The 18,327-nt window shown below is 39.2% G+C and overlaps 1 protein-coding gene across 2 annotated transcripts in view; it reads left to right on the plus strand.

Annotated features, from left to right (window-relative positions):
* LOC131990630 (glutamate receptor ionotropic, kainate 2-like) overlaps positions 1-18,327 on the plus strand; it is a 110,519-nt gene that overhangs the window by 44,921 nt on the left and 47,271 nt on the right. For both annotated transcript variants that reach the window (XM_059355708.1, XM_059355709.1), the window contains exons 5-6: positions 2,938-2,991; positions 4,406-4,579. In XM_059355708.1, the coding sequence (XP_059211691.1) occupies positions 2,938-2,991; positions 4,406-4,579 (228 nt within the window). The remainder of the gene's footprint in view (positions 1-2,937; positions 2,992-4,405; positions 4,580-18,327) is intronic.

Below are 18,327 nucleotides of genomic sequence, written 5' to 3' on the forward strand. Positions count from 1 at the left end.
GCTCAATTCAATACTGTTGGCTTAAAGGGATGGTATGGGGTTTTTAAATGGGGTTGTATGAGGAACTTAGTCTTAGTCAGTTTATGTCCTACAGTAGATGGCACTCAGCATGCCCCAGTTTAAAGAAGCAGGCCGGCTAAAAAAAAAAGAGGAGCTAAAAAATCTTTATCAGTTTAAGTGTAAGCTATATTTAGAATATTTTCGCCCCTTTAATTTGCTGTCAGACAGCCCATTTAAATTTATGCTGAAGGAAATGAAGCCATTTTCTGTGCTCTCTTTTAAGCCACCAGACTCCATTGGGAATAAAACACATTATTTTTACCTCACAGAATGCAGGAGTTGCTATCTCGCTGCCTCAATTGGTTAGTTTGTTTGTTTGTGTTGTTGTGTAACTTGGTTACAAGAGTTAGTTAAGTTTCACTTAAGTCACACAATAACACAAACAAACAAGATAGAGACAGTAACCGTGTTTTAAAGTCAAATTGAGTTTTGAAGCAAAATTAAAGGAACGTTTCCATCAACTGGCTTAGAGCGAATAAACAAAGCTGCAGTAGCGTACTTTGGTCAGAAGATGGCAGTGTTATGTGTTGCTGTAGGCTAATCCGTCAGTAAACAGTAGAAGAAGAAGAGATTGAACAAGAGAGAAAAACAATAAAATAAAAAGTAATTCAACTTTGGTCACACACGAGAGAAAATGAAGGGAATCCTACAGGAATTAGATTCAATTTTTAACTGAGTTAAATGTTCGTTATATCAGAACTATCATGCGTTACAGCAGCGCGTTCTATAATAGCACACATGTTCGGCCCGCAGTTGTTAAAAAGGCTGCAGTTTCTGTGGATTTATGTTGTAAAACCACTGATCTAGGTTTAGGGCAAAAAGACGTGAAAGACAGTTTAAACAATAAATAAATCTACGTAAATGTCGGAAGTGAAGTAGATACAAAGTTAAGTTACGCAAGTTACGTAAAAAACATAAATTCACAAAACTTACATAAACAACGTAACTTAAGTTAAAAAATGGTTTGCTTTTGTTTTCATATGGGATGCGAACCCAGCTGTCCTGGGTGAGAATCTGCCGTTTGTTTGACACATCCACACCCACCTCAAACCGAATTTTAAATTCGATTCACCGTCAATCGCTACTACGTCAGCAAAATGCCAGTGGGCACATTAGAGCGGTTGGTGAAATATGTTAATATTGCTAATTTTTCGCTGCCTGTACACATGACCTATATTGACCTTTTTGACAGGAGAACAGGCTTGGTAGACCTGTGCTCTGCCAGGTAAAATTACTGTTTTTATTAATGGAGTCTGGTGGCTTTGAAAAAACATTCCTCCTGCATACTAGTGATGCACGGGTCGGGTTTTTTTTCCAACCGACGGTCCAGCATTTATTTAATAATTTGACCCGCTCCATCACGCCTGCACAACCGCATCTATTTTCAAAACCCGCCTCACCCCGCCCTGCCGCTATTAAATACACGTCTTGTGGCCCTCATGCTTGTATAGCTCATCACTTCAAGTAGCCAATGCTGCTGTCGTCTACTGCACTAACTACCTCACAGAAACTGTCCCAAACATGAGATTTAGCAGCTCCGCCTTCTTTTCTTTTAACTCTTTTCATTTTGGTTTGTTGTGTCTGATCACTGACTACAGCCTCTCTACACCTCAACCTGACTGAAAGGAAGCTGCTGCTAATTCATGTTAGCATTAACTGGGATGTTAGTTTTGGCTAGCAAAAAAACAAAAACAAAATGTACGTTACTTACCTCAGAAAACTGAGCAGCGACTCCTTGGAGTGTCTGATAGTCCAACCAAACACTGAACAAGACATTTAATGAACAAAACGTTCAAATAAACTGTCATTAAGTGAAAATACAGTGAAAGGGTCAAAGTTATGAGATCAAATCAGTAAATGTCAACTTTTCTATCTATATAACGTTATATATAACTTTATTGACACGTTGCCGTGGATACGCATTGTTCTGCTTCTCTCCTGATGACGGCTCGCCTTGTTAGTGACCTGTCAATCAAAGGTAGCCCCGCCCCAAATCATGCGATTCTTTATCTTCTATTTTCTTCTAAATGGGGCCATTATTTATACTATTAACATCAGATTGTCTTGAAGAAGATTTTTTACTAGCGATTGATACCATAGTGTTGTCCTGAAAAAAAATTCTGAGGTAATAAATCAAGTGAGAAGTTTTTAAATTTTGCACTGAAATGAATGGGCAGATTTTTCTGCAGCCAAACTCAGCGCCCCCTGCTGGAATTTTCGGTAGAATGCAGCTTAAGGCACTTCCTGGTTTGCCTCCCTGCTCAGACACGGAGGTTGCCGCCTGGGGCCCGTGCATCACTACTGCATACACGAAAACAAAACTGTCTGACGGCAAAGTAAAGTGGTGAAAACGTTATGAATATAGCGTACATTTAAACTGATATTGATTCATCTAAAATACATCTTGCTGCTGCCCCCTTTCACAGACATTACATACATTTATTAGCTGCCTGCTGCTCCAAACTGGGGCCATGCTGACCACCATCTACTGAAGAGAATACTCTACTTCAAACAGCCTGAACCATCCCTTTAAAGTTGGAGTGAACATTTTTCTCCATTAACTGCAATATTTGTCTTTATGGCCGCTCAGTGTTTTCTGACTGTAAGTGTAATAGAAAGTCAATGTGTCTTTTAATCAATCACCAGCCCCTCCTGGCCCCCCAGGTCAGAATGGCCTCGACAAGCTGTTGGTCTCTAAATGTGAAACTGTTTCTTTTATCAGCTGACTTCCTGGCCAGTGAGGATATGTCAGTGTCAGACTATACAGGTTAAATTAAAGCTAAATGAAGAATTAAAATTAAATGAATGGAGTATTAAGCTCATTAAGTCATAAATCTTTGATTTTAGTTACTACCCAGTGTTATTTTCTCCCTGCAGGCCCTGGCCATGGGGATGATGACAGAGTACTACCATTATATTTTTACTACCCTGGTGAGTACGCTGGCACTTTTTTATGTTTACAAAATGCAATTATATACAGTGTTGGCTTTTTTTTTTTTTTACAGCACTATCCTCATGGAAATGCACGTGGTTTGTTTTTTATTGTCGTGGCTTCTTACAGTGCAAAAATACATCCATCTGTCTAAGTGTCTGAAAGTGTTTTTTTCTTCTCTGAGAATAAAAATGAAATATGACTCAACCTGGAGCCACTCAAAGGAAAACATTCTATTATTTTCCTTTTATGAACCTGAACTGCAACCTGAATATGCACCGATAGAAATAGATTGCCTTAAAAAGATGACTCATTGTCATGTAGTTGATTAAAAATACACTCTTTGCATTGTAAAGTATCAGTTGTGAAAGTTTAACTTCAGTTTATTCTCTAAATTCTGCACTAGCCTCTTCGCCCCATGTGGCTGTCCACAACCCTGAGCGTAGAAAACAAAAGCAGTTGGATATATTTTATTCTGACTTCGGCAGCGATTGAAGTTCTCCAAAGTTCTTTGATCTAGCCACTACAAAGATTCCTTGCTACGCTGCAGATGAACAGCAGCACATCTTCACTGAGCCCGGAGAACAGAAGAGTGAGAGCTCAGATAATAGCCCTGAGCAGATGAAACTGTCACCCATTCGCTCCATTATAGCTAACAAACAAATGGCGTGCTGTGTTGTTTGCAGCACAATTGGACAGTGTGAAGGAAAGGTTGCAGAAAACTGACCTAAAAAAAGACATTTACCAGTGGACGGGGGCATGTAACTACCCCCTGTGTGTCCACATAAGCACCTGGCTAGATGAAAGGGGAGTGAGTGACAGCAGGTATGTCATTGGGAAAGCAAAGAGAGTAGTGATTATAGGCCTTTGGAAGCGGCGTGCTGCTGCTCGTCGGGGTGGAAACATGCCTACTTTTAACATCAGCCGGCGTTTGGCCGGTTGGAGGCCACTGCGCCGGCCAAAGCTGCTGTATACTGGTCGCGAGCCATCCACGCTGCCTTTGGAATAGGACGGCAAACATTGACCGTGGCACCCCCCATTCTGCGTCCATCACCTGCTGTTGCTCTGTCAACTGTGTTGTTGCATCCCAAAGACATCTGCCTGGTGAGATGCCAGACATGCTGTATCCAGGACGATTGGGTTGTCCTTTCACTTCCACATGATAGATGGCAGTCCACCAAAAAGGCCGCCGGTAACCTTGAAAGCCTTGCCTTCATCAAGGCTGCTGCCTCAGCATGAGATAAAATAACTCCTGAAATACCTTCAACTGCACCCTTGTGCTCTCACTCGCTAAAGCTGCCACTCATATGACCGCTTAATTATGCGGGACAGATGGGAGGCGTACAGTAAACACGAGAAATTAATTATTTCTGCAGCTCAAACACATTTAGATTATCATCTGTATGCATCCAGGACCTGTTTGCCCTCGACATGGAGCCGTATCGTTACAGTGGAGTCAACATGACCGGGTTCCGCATCCTCAACACAGAAAACTCTCAGGTGTCGTCAATCATCGAGAAGTGGTCAATGGAGCGGCTACAAGCCCCGCCCAAACCAGACTCAGGCCTGCTGGATGGATTCATGACGGTAGGCTCAAACCTCTTTTATGCTGCTTATGTAATGCACTCATTATGCTGTGTTTGCAAAAACATGCTTATAGCTGCACTTCACTCTTGTACGTGCAAATAGCCAAATCAATCTCCAGCCCAACGTAATGTAACGGCAGCTTTATGCTGCAGCCACAGGACAGACCCTTCCAAGTCACACATACTTTATATTTCTTAAGATAAGTTTTGTGTCTCTCTGTAATCATTTTGTGTCTCTTTGGAGTTGCACTGTGTCTCTTTGTTGTAACTTTGTGTCTCTTTGTAGTTTGTTTTGTATAACTTTCGTTATTTAGCCCCTTTTTCTAGTCTCTTTCTGTCTCCCTCTTGTCATTTGTCTGTGTCATCACTTTGTGTCACTTTGTGGTCATTTTGTGGCTCTTTTTGGTCATTTTAAGTGTCTTTGTGGTCATTTTAAGTCTCTTTGTGGTCATTTTGTGTCTCTTTGTGGTCATTTTGTGTCTCTTTGTTGGCATTTTGTGGCTCTTTTTGGTCATTTTAAGTGTCTTTGTGGTCATTTTAAGTCTCCTTGTAGGTGCTTTATGTCTCTTTTTGGCCATTCTGTGTCTGTTTATGGTCATTTTGTGTCTCTGTCTGCATTCTGTGGCTCTTTTTGGTCATTTTAAATCTCTTTGTGGTCATTTTGTGTCTCTTTCTGATCACTTTGTGACTCTTTGTCTTAATTTTGTGTCTCTTTGTCATCATTTTAAGTCTGTTTGTGGTCAAATTGAGTATCTTTGTAGTTGCTTTGTGTCTCTTTGTCAGCATTTTGTGTTTCTTGTTTTTATAGGGTTTTTTTAACCCTTTTCATAGTTATTGTGAGTCTCTTTGTGCTTCTTTGCACTGGTTTGCATGCCCTGTATTTTTTTTTCTCTTTTGTTTCTTTGTGGTCATTTTGAATCTCTTCCTGTTGTTTTTTATTAACATTTTGTAGGTGAAAGCCCTGTGCCTTATAAACCATCCATGGCACTTGTATATACATGTATATAGAATAATCCTCACGAAATAAGGTGTCTGTACACTCTTAAAATGTCCTGTTTTGAAATGCACAATAGTTTTCGAGACAGATAAACGAGAACCAGTTGTCAATCACAAGTTCCACGGCATGGTGCTCCTGGGGTGGGCTCGGGGAGCAGCATGAACGCCCTCTGCGTGGTGCTTTCAGGCTGGTGCTCCTGGGTCTAAATGCTCCGTAATGAGGCGGTGTGAATGGTAATAGCCGTTTATCTGCCCTCCTGCCTCTCACAACTCTCCTCTGGGAGCGTGGCCAAAATATGACAATCTGTCAGTGTTCATGCAGAGAGAGGGAACAAATTGGATGGAAATTATGGCCTTGGTTTTTCAGGATGGCATCCAAAAAATCATGGGATAAGGTGATTTGAAAGTGAATGGAGCTCGCCATGGACATTCAAGGTCCCTCTGTTGGTGTGTGTGTTGTTGTAAACAGTGAGTTTTTTCCACCTCCCTCGCAACACCTTCCTTGCAGACGAACACCTTTTTTTCCTCGGCTTTCAGCCTGCCTTTATTTCTTCTTGCCTTTTCACAGCCTTTATTAACACTTACATGTGAGGAAAGACGAAAAACACAATCACCTGAAGAAATCAAGGTGCATTTTTTCTTTATGTTCCTTAATAAAGCCACACAAACATACTAGTTTACTATAATGGCTTGCCAGAAACCTACAGGATAAACAGCTGTAATTATAGACGTATATTGTTTTATTTCCCTCAAATAGCAGCGTATTCTTATTCTTACGTCGCAGCCGAGTGCACAAACACAAGCAAAGCAGTTACTCTATGTATGCAAAAAGATTAATGCAATGCACAAAGAGGTTAAATCACTTGATGTTTTTTCCTCCGTCGGAAATTAATGGATATTAGTGCAGAATGTTGAATTGATTCATTAGCATTGCATGAATCATTTTGTCAGATCCTATACCACATATTGACATATCTCACTGGACTAGAACCACAGTTAAATAATGAATAATGCGTCCAAAGGCTCATGCAAGCTTGATAAAGTACTTCATTAGAGTGCTCTATTTATAAATCCCGGCTCTGATGTATTTTATTCTTTAGAGTGTTTCGCCCTAAGAGGATTCTTTATAATGCGTCAATGAAGAAACACCAGCATGAATATAAAAACATTGTCATTTTAATGGTATAATAAAGGAATAATGGAGAAGCAGTTCTGCTGGTGATTTTGAAAAATAGCCCGTATACCTACATTTGGAAATGTATGAATTAGGATAATATTTGGTTTCTCTGCAACTCCAATGCGTTTTAATTAATTTGTGGATCTGCCTGACATTTATGCTGCCGCGCCGTGGGCCGAGAAGCCACCTTGAAGGGTATCATTAAATTAAAGTGGGCTGCAGCAGCCAGTGCATGACCTTCCACCCCCGACCCTCCCTGCAGCCTTTTATTCCCCTCTCTCTCTCTCTCTCCTACCTTGTTCTCATTCTACTGCAACACAGAAGCCTCGCTGGGCTCTGAGGCTTGTTTGTGCTCGGTGACCAGGCAACAGTTGTGTAGCGATGGTTGCCAGGACAACGCCGTCCGTGTCACCTTGTGATTTCATGAAGGATTGATTGACTGAGATGGGAGGAGGAGGAGGAGGAGGAGGGTTAGAGGGAGGGAAGGTGAGATGGCGGCAGCAGAAGGGGTGTTGATGAGGATGAGTAGAGCGGGCAGGAGGCAGGGGGTGTTACGAGCACCCTGAGGTGCATGCGATGTTTTATCACGCCACTAGGCTCGCATTAATGCGCAGCAGTGTATAATCACAGTGACACTGGGAGCCTTGGGTGAGGCCGAGTGTTGTCTCGGGGAAGGATGCATAATGAGAAGTCCCTCCTTGGCCCCGGCAGGCTCACAGCCACAAACACATTCGGCCCCGGCTTCTTAACTCTGTTTGTCAGAGGTATCTCTGGCGTGGAGGGATGCATAATAAGAGCCGGGATGCTAATTAGTCCAGTTCATTTGTGTGTGGACGTGCAAGTGTGTGTGTGATCTCGTCTGTTTGTGCCGACTCTTTAACCGTATCCCTAGAGTCATTTAGAGCTCAAATTGTTGCAAACCCTCCATCTCCATGTGAATTAACAGCAGTTAGAAACCCACATAGATAGATAGATAGATAGATAGATAGATAGATAGATAGATAGATAGATAGATAGATAGATAGATAGATAGATAGATAGAAAGATAGATAGAAACTGAGTTATGCACATAGAGATATAGATAGAAAGAGATAGAGAGATTTAGATAGAAATAGAGTTATAGAAATAGAGATATAGATAGAAATAGAAATATAGAGATACAGCGATATAGATAGAAATAGAGTTATAGATAGATAGATAGATAGATAGATAGATAGATAGATAGATAGATAGATAGATAGATAGATAGATAGATAGATAGAAATAGAGATACAGTCAGATATATAGATAGAATTGGAGTTATAGAAATAGATATATAGATAGAAATAGAAATATAGAGATACAGAGATAGATAGAAATAGACTTATAGACATAGAAATGTAGATAGAAACAGAGATGTAGAGGGATGGATGGATGGATGGATGGATGAATGGATGGATGGATGGATGGATGGACAGATAGATAGATAGATAGATAGATAGATAGATAGATAGATAGATAGATAGATAGATAGATAGATAGATAGATAGATAGATAGATAGATAGATAGATAGAAAGATAGATAGAAACTGAGTTATGCACATAGAGATATAGATAGAAAGAGATAGAGAGATTTAGATAGAAATAGAGTTATAGAAATAGAGATATAGATAGAAATAGAAATATAGAGATACAGCGATATAGATAGAAATAGAGTTATAGATAGATAGATAGATAGATAGATAGATAGATAGATAGATAGATAGATAGATAGATAGATAGATAGAAATAGAGATACAGTCAGATATATAGATAGAATTGGAGTTATAGAAATAGATATATAGATAGAAATAGAAATATAGAGATACAGAGATAGATAGAAATAGACTTATAGACATAGAAATGTAGATAGAAACAGAGATGTAGAGGGATGGATGGATGGATGGATGGATGAATGGATGGATGGATGGATGGACAGATAGATAGATAGATAGATAGATAGATAGATAGATAGATAGATAGATAGATAGATAGATAGATAGATAGATAGAAATAGAGATATAGAGATACAGTCAGATATATAGATAGAATTAGAGTTATAGAAATAGAGATATAGATAGAAATAGAGTTATAGAAATAGATATATAGATAGAAATAGAAATATAGAGATACAGAGATATAGATAGAAATAGACTTATAGACATAGAAATGTAGATAGAAATAGAGATATAGAGATACAGAGATGTAGATGGATGGTTGGATGGATGGATGGATGGATGGATGGATGGATAGATAGATAGATAGATAGATAGATAGATAGATAGATAGATAGATAGATAGATAGATAGATAGATAATATAATTAGCATTTTGTCCCATCTGTGTATAATTATTGCCTTCAGCTAATGAGATATTTGGTTTTAATGCTTCATTGTAATTTGCATTCTTTTAAATCCCCATTCACAGAGCTAAGTATACGCTTGGATTTAATTGAGGAAAAGAAAAAACAGTTTCCCAGTTGTACGCCTCACTGAGGCTTTAGGGCCAGATATTTTTTACATTGCATCATTTCATTTATGTCTACATTTCACTGAGCTATAATTACCACAACAGAGGGCGGGATGTTCTCTAGTGTCATCAATGCAATTCTGGTGTAATTGCTCATAATAATGACCCTCTTATTAATAGAGAGTGGTTGTTTGGGTAACATGTGTAACATGATGGGGCTGCTGCTTGTGGGACACTAAAAAGCATGTTAGCGTAGCACGAGATGAATTAGAAGCACAACAGGCACATAAAGACAGTTAAGATAGTGACAAACTGGGAAAGAGAAGCCGCGAATGTGAGTGATTTTTTTCTCTCCCTTTCCATCAGCAGATATTGCTGAGATATCCTTGAGCAAGACACTTAAGATCAAATCAGCACAAGAAGAAGCATGCTCAGCAAATGTTCCCAGGAAACTGTACAGTAAATAATTGCTAATGACAATGATTTGAAAAATAACAACAACGCAGCATTTGTTCCCAAACACGGAGGGAGTAAATTGCCTTTTTTTTCTCTTCCCTGTAAAAGCTATCCAGGCATAAAAACACAGTTTGACTGCTCTTAGTACACAAAGAAAGCTTGTTTTGGTGACATACAGATGATGAAAGAGGAAAAGAGAGACAGATGCACGCAACAAAAATCAGATTCTTCACATTTATACAATGGAACTCTTCAGGATTATATCCATATAATGCTGTTCATGGCCAGCATTTTTCAGAAATAGCTAGACAATGTATTTGCATTGTGTAACTGTCTCCCTATACACTCATTAATGGCAGTCTGCCTTTCTCCTCCATGGGATGCAAAGTAGGGGTGTGCCATATCGTATCGTTCACAATAATATCGGTATTTTTTTTTATGGTTAAAAAAAATGCATATTGGCAACATTCCTACTTCTTGATGTAGTGGCATAAGGTTGAGTGTCTGTCACCAGTCAGTCAAACCCAGTGGCGGTTCTACACAGGGGCCTACAGGGGCCACTGCTCCTGTGAAGAAGCCCTTGGCCCCTGATGTTGCCCCTGTGTCAAATTAATAATAACATTATACATTTATAACGATGAACAACTGAACAATTCTTACCTATTTTTTATTCAAACAATATCTCATTGTAAACAAAATGTGTACATTGTATCATAGGTTAATTGTGCAATAAAAGTGTGTGTGTATATATATATATATATATATATATATACAAAAAAAGATAATTCTCACTGTACTGCACTTCTGCACACAAAAATGGAAAATAATTGTTATTAAGTCTCAGTGTTTCAATCAATGTTTTTGTATCTTCCAAATTTACTTCAATGAGATTATAAATAAGCTAAAATAAAGGTTTTGAATGCTTAAATATCATCTTTGCCATTTTTTTAATGTGCCCCTCTGATTGATTAAACACTGGCCCCACGAGCTAACATTAGCTAACAATTAAAGTTGTTTTAATCACAAAAAGCTACTTACTCTCTGTCGTTAAACACATGCATTTTTCAAAATAAGAGCACAGTGTGTTAACAGAATCCTCCACAGAACTTGCAAGAAGACTGTCAAAATAAGATGCCTTAAATAAAACCTTTATTCTCCTTTATAAAGTGTCATGAAAATATGAAAAACCCTAAATGGTTATTTTTATTATTTGCTCATACTCAAGAGTCAAGAGTATTTTTTTTTTTTTGTATTTGGCAACTGTTAAAATTTGCACTTCAAACTACATTTTAGATTTTTATTTATTTATACAGACTAAAAAAACATATTTTCTGTATCTTTTTAAGTATTTTGTAATTAAGTCAAGAATATCGTTATTGCAAAAATAGCCTAAAATATCGTGATATTCTTTTAGGGCCATATCGCCCACCTCTAATGCAAAGTGTATACTCATGCACGAGGGATTGACAGGAAGAGATGCACGCACATGCTGAGTCCCATTTCTCCAAATTTGCAACATGCAAGCTGTGATTTGCAACGTGAGCTAATTTCCTCCCCTGTCAATCCTGACACATTTCACTAATCAAAACAACCTCCGTACCTGCGGTGCGTGTCTCAGCATCCGAGATCCCTCGCAGATTTATCTGCATTTGTGAGTGACAGTCATTTGTGAAGACGTGACCGTGCCGTCGCTTGCAGTCTGCATGTAAACTCTGCTCGCAAATTGCTTTTTTTTTTTTTTTTTTTTTGGGAGAGAAAATCTCAGCATGTTTTTCTCGAGGCAAAATCAGAAGCATTTGATCATGAGTCCAGTGGAATTTCTACAACAGATTTAATTTTTTCCACTGTAAATACACAGCCGGGCTGCTTCACTTTTTCTTGACAGAGCGGCTACTCGAGGTGTGTTTGCTGTCTTCACTGGTCGATACACATAATTATGAACTGAACTCTGGGACCCGTGTTATTAAATCACACTTGCTGGGTACTACCAGTAACCACCAGATCAATAAAGGCTGGAATTAAATCAACAGGTTTTTCATGTAATGTTTTAGCTTCAAGGGGTGAATGGTTTGTTAAAGTTAGAATTAAAGATCGTGTTGTTAAAATCTATGCTTTTGTAGAAGCGCAGCATGTATATTTTCCTTCACATCGGGGATACTGTTTACAGAGGAAGAGAAACAGGGAGGAAGAAGGGCTGCAGAGAAATGCACAGGGGGACAGACAGGCAGGGAGAAAAAGGGGGGAGAGAACAGATACCTTGCTGCATTAACAAGCACTGCTGGGAGTAGAGTAGGAGCCACCCACACAACAATAACCCGATAGAGGAGTCTGCTAGATAACAGCTCCGGTTGGAAGGTGTATACCCATACACACTTACTTGTTCTGTATGTAAGTGTGAAAGGAACACTCCACCGTTTTTTCATATTAAAACATGTTATTCGGTCAAGTAAGACGAGTTGATACAGACCTCTTGCGTCTCAATGCGTGCACTCAATGGCCCTGGCGCGCGACGCCACTTGGCTAGCACTTAGCTTAGCCCAGTTCATTCATTAGGATCCACACAGATGGACAGTTAGAAGCGACCAAACTCCTCCACGTTTTCCCTATTTAAATACAGCTACACGAGTAGTTAAACGACCAAGTATGGCGACACAAAATAAAACGTGGCGCTTTTCTAAGCGGATAAAAAGGATAACTATAATGTATGGCGGAATAGCACGTGGGAGCACTTCGACTTGGCGCAGTAATATCATCACTCCTGAGGGGAGAAGATTTTTCAGGAGTGATGATATTACTGTTTATTATAGTTCTCCTTTTTATCCGCTTAGAAAAGCGCCACGTTTTATTTTGTGTCGCCATACTTGGTCGTTTAACTACTCGTGTAGCTGTATTTAAATAGGGAAAACGTGAGACGCAAGAGGTCTGTATCAACTCGTCTTACTTGACCGAATAACATGTTTTAATATGAAAACACGGTGGAGTGTTCCTTGAAGCTCTATACTGTAAGATGCCCACGTTCGACGGCTCCTCCGGAGGGCAGGACTTGGCTCAGGCTTTGGTTGCTCACGGCTGCCTGGAATGTGACAATAGAAAGAGAATATCGACACATGAATCCTTCTCCCGCGTGAGCTTCATTCGTACAGCATCTCAACCAAATGAGAGTCCTCGGTGTGGATGCTGAGCCAAATCTGGAGTTCCCCAGTCAATATGATATTGAATAGAGGACCCATTCTATCATTCAGCCTGATATGAATCACTGCACGGAATAAAACTTTACTGGGAATTAGATCCGGTATATTGGGAGTCATTTCCTTTGTTTGAAATTGAGTTTTCACCAGCTTAAATAAGCTCTACAGTACATTGGAAAAGCTTACAGTAAATATTCACAGTAGAGGAAATAATAATTGACTGGCTTCCCCATAGTGGCATCTGTGCAGCCTTGGGTTGAATATCTGATTGTATATTGGTGTTTTTAGATGTATTAAGCTTCAGTGACTTCTATTGAATGTTTATATGTTGTGTCATTTTAAACTTATTTTGTGTAAATGAACAAAAACTGTAAAAAAGCAATTATATCATTTGTACTCCAGGTCTTTTCATTTTTTAAGTTTTAAGATCAGTAATATCTAAGTTACACTTAATGAATAACCACCTTTAAATTGGCTTTATTAAAACTATAAGTTCATCAGCCTATACGCTTCTTATGATTATGGATTTTTTTTTAAATATATATGAAATACATATGAATATTTCAGCTACAAGAACAGATAAAAGCCATTCTTAAAATGAATAAACCAACACCAGTTTGACTGATTTTCCCTTGAGTGCACATGATAAAAAAAGGTTTATGAATAATAAAAAAATAAGATATCTTATCAAAACAACCCAACATGAGTTTGATTGGTTTTCCCTGGATTGCACGCAAAATAAAACACATCATAATGTCAGAAAATAAATGAAATCTGAGATATCTGATTTTGCACGAGAACCCTTCATAAGAATTGCTGTAGAGGCTCTAATTAGATGTTATTGAAACCTGCTCTGTGGTGCTTTGATAACACACATATATTTCTTGCAGCAACACGATGCTGTGATGTTGTATTTGATATACAGAACTAACAGACTGCACTCCACACTGTTTCACAGGTTGGTTGCGTCCATTACAGCAATGTGATCTCCCTCCCTCTGATCCCAGTTGGCAGAGGAGAGAGCCTTTTAAAGACAGCAACTGTGGAGAGCAGACACTCGATGCCCTGTGCCGGGCACCACCAGCTGGGCTTGGCACAGCTTCAACATTATTAGCACCAATGCTCCCTTGCTCCATAGAAGCTTTTGTGAGCGAAAACAGGCAGCAGGAGAGAGATGGAGAGGCTGAATTTAGAAAAAGAGATTTATTATCTTTTTTTTCTTGCTCCATCTAACACATTTTACTTTAAAGTCTCATTTGTTTATTGTCTGCATGTTAACACCGAAAGAGAATTCAGTTCAATACAAATTCCAACAACACCAAACATGTTACCTAATTCCTTTTGAATTGTAAAAAACCTTTTGTAATAATTTTGGGAACTGTATGTGGCTGATGAAGTGGGGAGGGGGAAAAACCTGTGGAGTCGGCACCTACTATCTTCTTAGCTAAACGTGGCTGGAGGCTGATTAAATATGAGGAAAGGCCATCATGTTAAACAGCCACTTAATCAGATGTAGGTTAGGCAGCGTGGTGCTAATTAGGGTGGACTCTGAAGTGGACAATGCTGCCAACAGCATGCTGTTGCCTGAAGGGTCTGGTGGGACGCCACAGCTCGGAGCATTCACAACCTCTTTTGTCAGACTTAATAAAATAGTTAGGCACGTGTCGTATGTGGTGTTTCTCATGTGCACTTACTTAAAATAACCATCTGTGTTCTTCCTCCATCTATTTTTAGCTCCTCCAGCAGCATGGCCCTATGGACAATATAGGTCTGTCAGTCAGTTGGTCCTCCAGTGTGGTCTAGAGTGAAATATAATAACATAAGTTAAGGATAATACAGGACAGTGAGTGTGTTACGTACGGTGGCCCTGAAGTGCAAACCACACCAGCAATTCATCAAAATGGAAAGGGTAGGTACATATTGGACACTGATCCTTAGGGGTGTGCATTGGCACTGCCCTCACAATTCGATTCGATTACGATTCACCAGGTAACGATTCCATTCAATTCGATTCTACGTTGCATTGCGATGCATCACAATTATACTGCACACAACAAGGGACATTTTTCGTCAGTCATGACGCAATACAAGCAGTCAGATAGGCCTAACAACAATAGATTTTATTGGCTATATTTTGAAAAGATGGCAAAATGAATCTCCTGCCTGAGTTCATCTAAGAGTAAGGAAAGAGAAATGCTTCCTCCTGCCATAAAAAGGAACCTGCTGAGGTGAAATTACATCAGCTAAATGTGGAGCCCTTGTTCCTGAGGTAGGGAAGACGTTAGCGCTATCCCACCTAGCTAGCTATCGCTAGTTTTCATGACGCAAAAATGTAACGTTAACGACTCGACTTTAAATAGGCTAATACAATGGTAATTACCTATCAATAGTACTTTCTATAAAAACGTAAATGTTAAGTTCTGTCAAATACTACCACATACTTCAGTCACAACATATCAAAACAGCTTGTCCCGCTAGCTTACCTGTGCTGCGCATCAACGCATGGCTCATTAGAATATTCAAATGAGCCATGTGTTGATGCGCACAATCTCGAAGGAAGGGGAGTGGGTCGGGTTAGCGTTGTGTTTGACAGGGGCGCAAAGGCCACCTTGGACGTAAATTGAACATTTTTTCACAGGGCATCAAGGCCAGAGTGTGAAATTCCCACCCTGTCCCCCACAACTTTCCACTGGAGGACAGGAAATAAACATAATCGATTATGGCACTTTGCCGCATCGATGCTGAATCGTGCATGCCCCGCATTGCGATGCAACGCCGAATCGATTATTGTTGACACCACTGCTGATCCGCCTCCTGATTGGTTGCTGCCTTCATTTGCTTCTCCAAAGTCAGAGTTAATACTTCATCTCCTGCAGAGAGGAGATGAAGTATTAACTTCACATGGACACACCACATGATATAATCAAGTTGCGTCGCGCCAAAAATGTATTTGTTGTGTCGGCGAAATTCACAATACAATGCTTATCGATCAATGTTTATCAGTTCCAAAGTTTAATAAATCAGACACTGATGGCACAGCGCTCTGTTTTTATGAATAGGTTCATTTCACATGATTCTCAAAACGATATATTTATTAATTCATTATCCTTAACCACTTATCCGAACTCAGGTCGAGTTGCGGGGTACATCCTGGAAGGGTTGCCAGACTATCGTAGGGCTGACAGCTAGAGACAAGCAACCATTCAGGCTCTCATTCACTCCTACGGGCAATTTAGAGTCACCAATTAAACCTAAGCTGCATGTCTTTGGACTGTGGGAGGAGGCTGAGACAACCCATGCTGACAAACACAAAACACACAAAAAAAGCTGCAAGCCAGATTCAAACCCATGACCCTCTTGCTATGAGGCGAAAGTGCTAGCTTGTGTAGCCCAATGATTATATAATCGTTGTAGTTATGTTTTGAAACGGTCGCAGTTATAAACGTGATAGCTTTGAAACAGAACTTCTTAACCAAAAGCACTTGGTTAGGTTCAGTAAAATAAACCTTGACCTAAAGCTACACATTATCCCATTTATAACCAACACTGACAGAATAGGTTGATTTCAAATTACTCGTAAAACAACATATTTATTCAGTCATTATCCTTAACCACTTATCTGAACTCGGCTCCCAGCTGACATTGGTCGAGATGCGGGGTACACCCTGGAGGCTCACCAGATTATCACAGGGCTGACACATAGAGACAGACAATCACGCTCTCTTTCACTCCTACGGGCAATTTAGAGTCACCAATTAAACCTAAGCTGCATGTCTTTGGACTGTGGGAGGAAGCCGAGAAAACCCACGCTGACAAACACAAAACACACAAAAAAAGCTGCAAGCCAGATTCAAACCCATGACCCTCTTGCTATGAGGCGAAAGTGCTAGCTTGTGTAGCCCAACGACTATATGATTGTTGTTATGTTTTGAAAAGGTTGCAGTTAGTGATAGCTTTGAAACAGAATTACTTGGTTATGTTTAGGTGACAAAAGCACTTGGTTAGGATTAGGAAAATACATCTTGATGTGCAAAAAAATTACGTGTAAATACGTAAAAGCTAATTTTTTGTTTTAAACGGAACACAAGCCGGATACGAACACCAGCCTCTGAGGTCAAAGTCCTGTGTTGTTTAACCCCTCTACACAAAACCCAACTTGTTGTTTCAACTTAAATATTTGAGTGTCCATGCTGCGAAATAATTTTATGTCAAGACAACAAAGACTTAACTCAAATGAATATTGACATTTAACTCAATATTTTAAGTTAAAATGTATTTTTTACACAAATCTATATTGTATTTAAAGGAAAAATTTGTTATGATGACAAACAAGCAACAGTAAAACACTGTCAAATTGCATGAGAAACGGGGTGTAAAATTAAAAAATTTCATATAACCGTAGCAGACACTTTTAATTACAGTAAATCAAGGAATAGTACAAAACTTTTGAAAAACTATAGAAGACCCACAGTTTTAATGTAACAATATAAAATATGAAAAAAATGAATGTACAATCAACGGAGAAACACCATATTGTCAAAAGGGCACAATAACCCTAAAAATAAAGGGACTTTTCAGTCTAAATTACAATTTTTGCTGATATTTACATTTAAATTTACAGTCGAAAACCCACTAACTACATTGCACCTCAGACAAGAAAATCTAAAAAACAACCTTTCAATTTAGTTATTTAGTTTTAATTATGACTAAATATTCCCATCAGCCTCAGTGTTTAGTGCTAATTAGCAAATGTTAGCACGCTAACATGTTAAACTAAGATGGTAAACATAGTAAACATTATACCTGCTCAACATAAGACTCATGTTAGCGTGCTGATATTAGCTTTAAGCTCAAAGCTGTTCATGAATAGATTCTGACAGAGCTGCTACTACGCTGTACACTCTTAATCTTGTTATGTACCAAATGAATATATAATGCTTACTGCTTTAGCTCTCGTCCAAAATTAGACACATTTTTATAGGGAAAATGTGGTGTGCAAGGAAGTGATTGTGGCAGCAGCATCAGTGGTTTGTTTGCAGCAAACAGAACAGGGACTAGGTGGTTAGAACCAGCAGTCTGTGCATGTTTGAACTGCTTCGCCCATTTAGCTTTGCATACAAGTTGTTTGTTGTCAATGTTTGATAAGGTCACTAACTCTCCCTCCCTTTCATACTTTTTATCAACAGTCAAATATTTAGTGGCTTTACGGGGGTAAAAGAAAAGTGATGAGGCAAGTTATTCTTAAAAAGATCCCTTAGACATTGATAAAAGTACAGTGTAAGGTCAGAGTGGAGGCTCTGTCAAGCAACTGTCAGTGTTTGATAAGATAAGGGTACTTTAACAGCACCACATCAATACTGAATAAATGTATATAGACGTACATCAAACGAGAGTTCAGCTCACTCTCGCTCCACTCCCACAAGACCCTTTCTTTTAAACAAAAAAA

The sequence above is a fragment of the Centropristis striata genome, chromosome 18 (genome assembly GCF_030273125.1).
Source record: "Centropristis striata isolate RG_2023a ecotype Rhode Island chromosome 18, C.striata_1.0, whole genome shotgun sequence".
NCBI lineage: Eukaryota > Metazoa > Chordata > Actinopteri > Perciformes > Serranidae > Centropristis > Centropristis striata.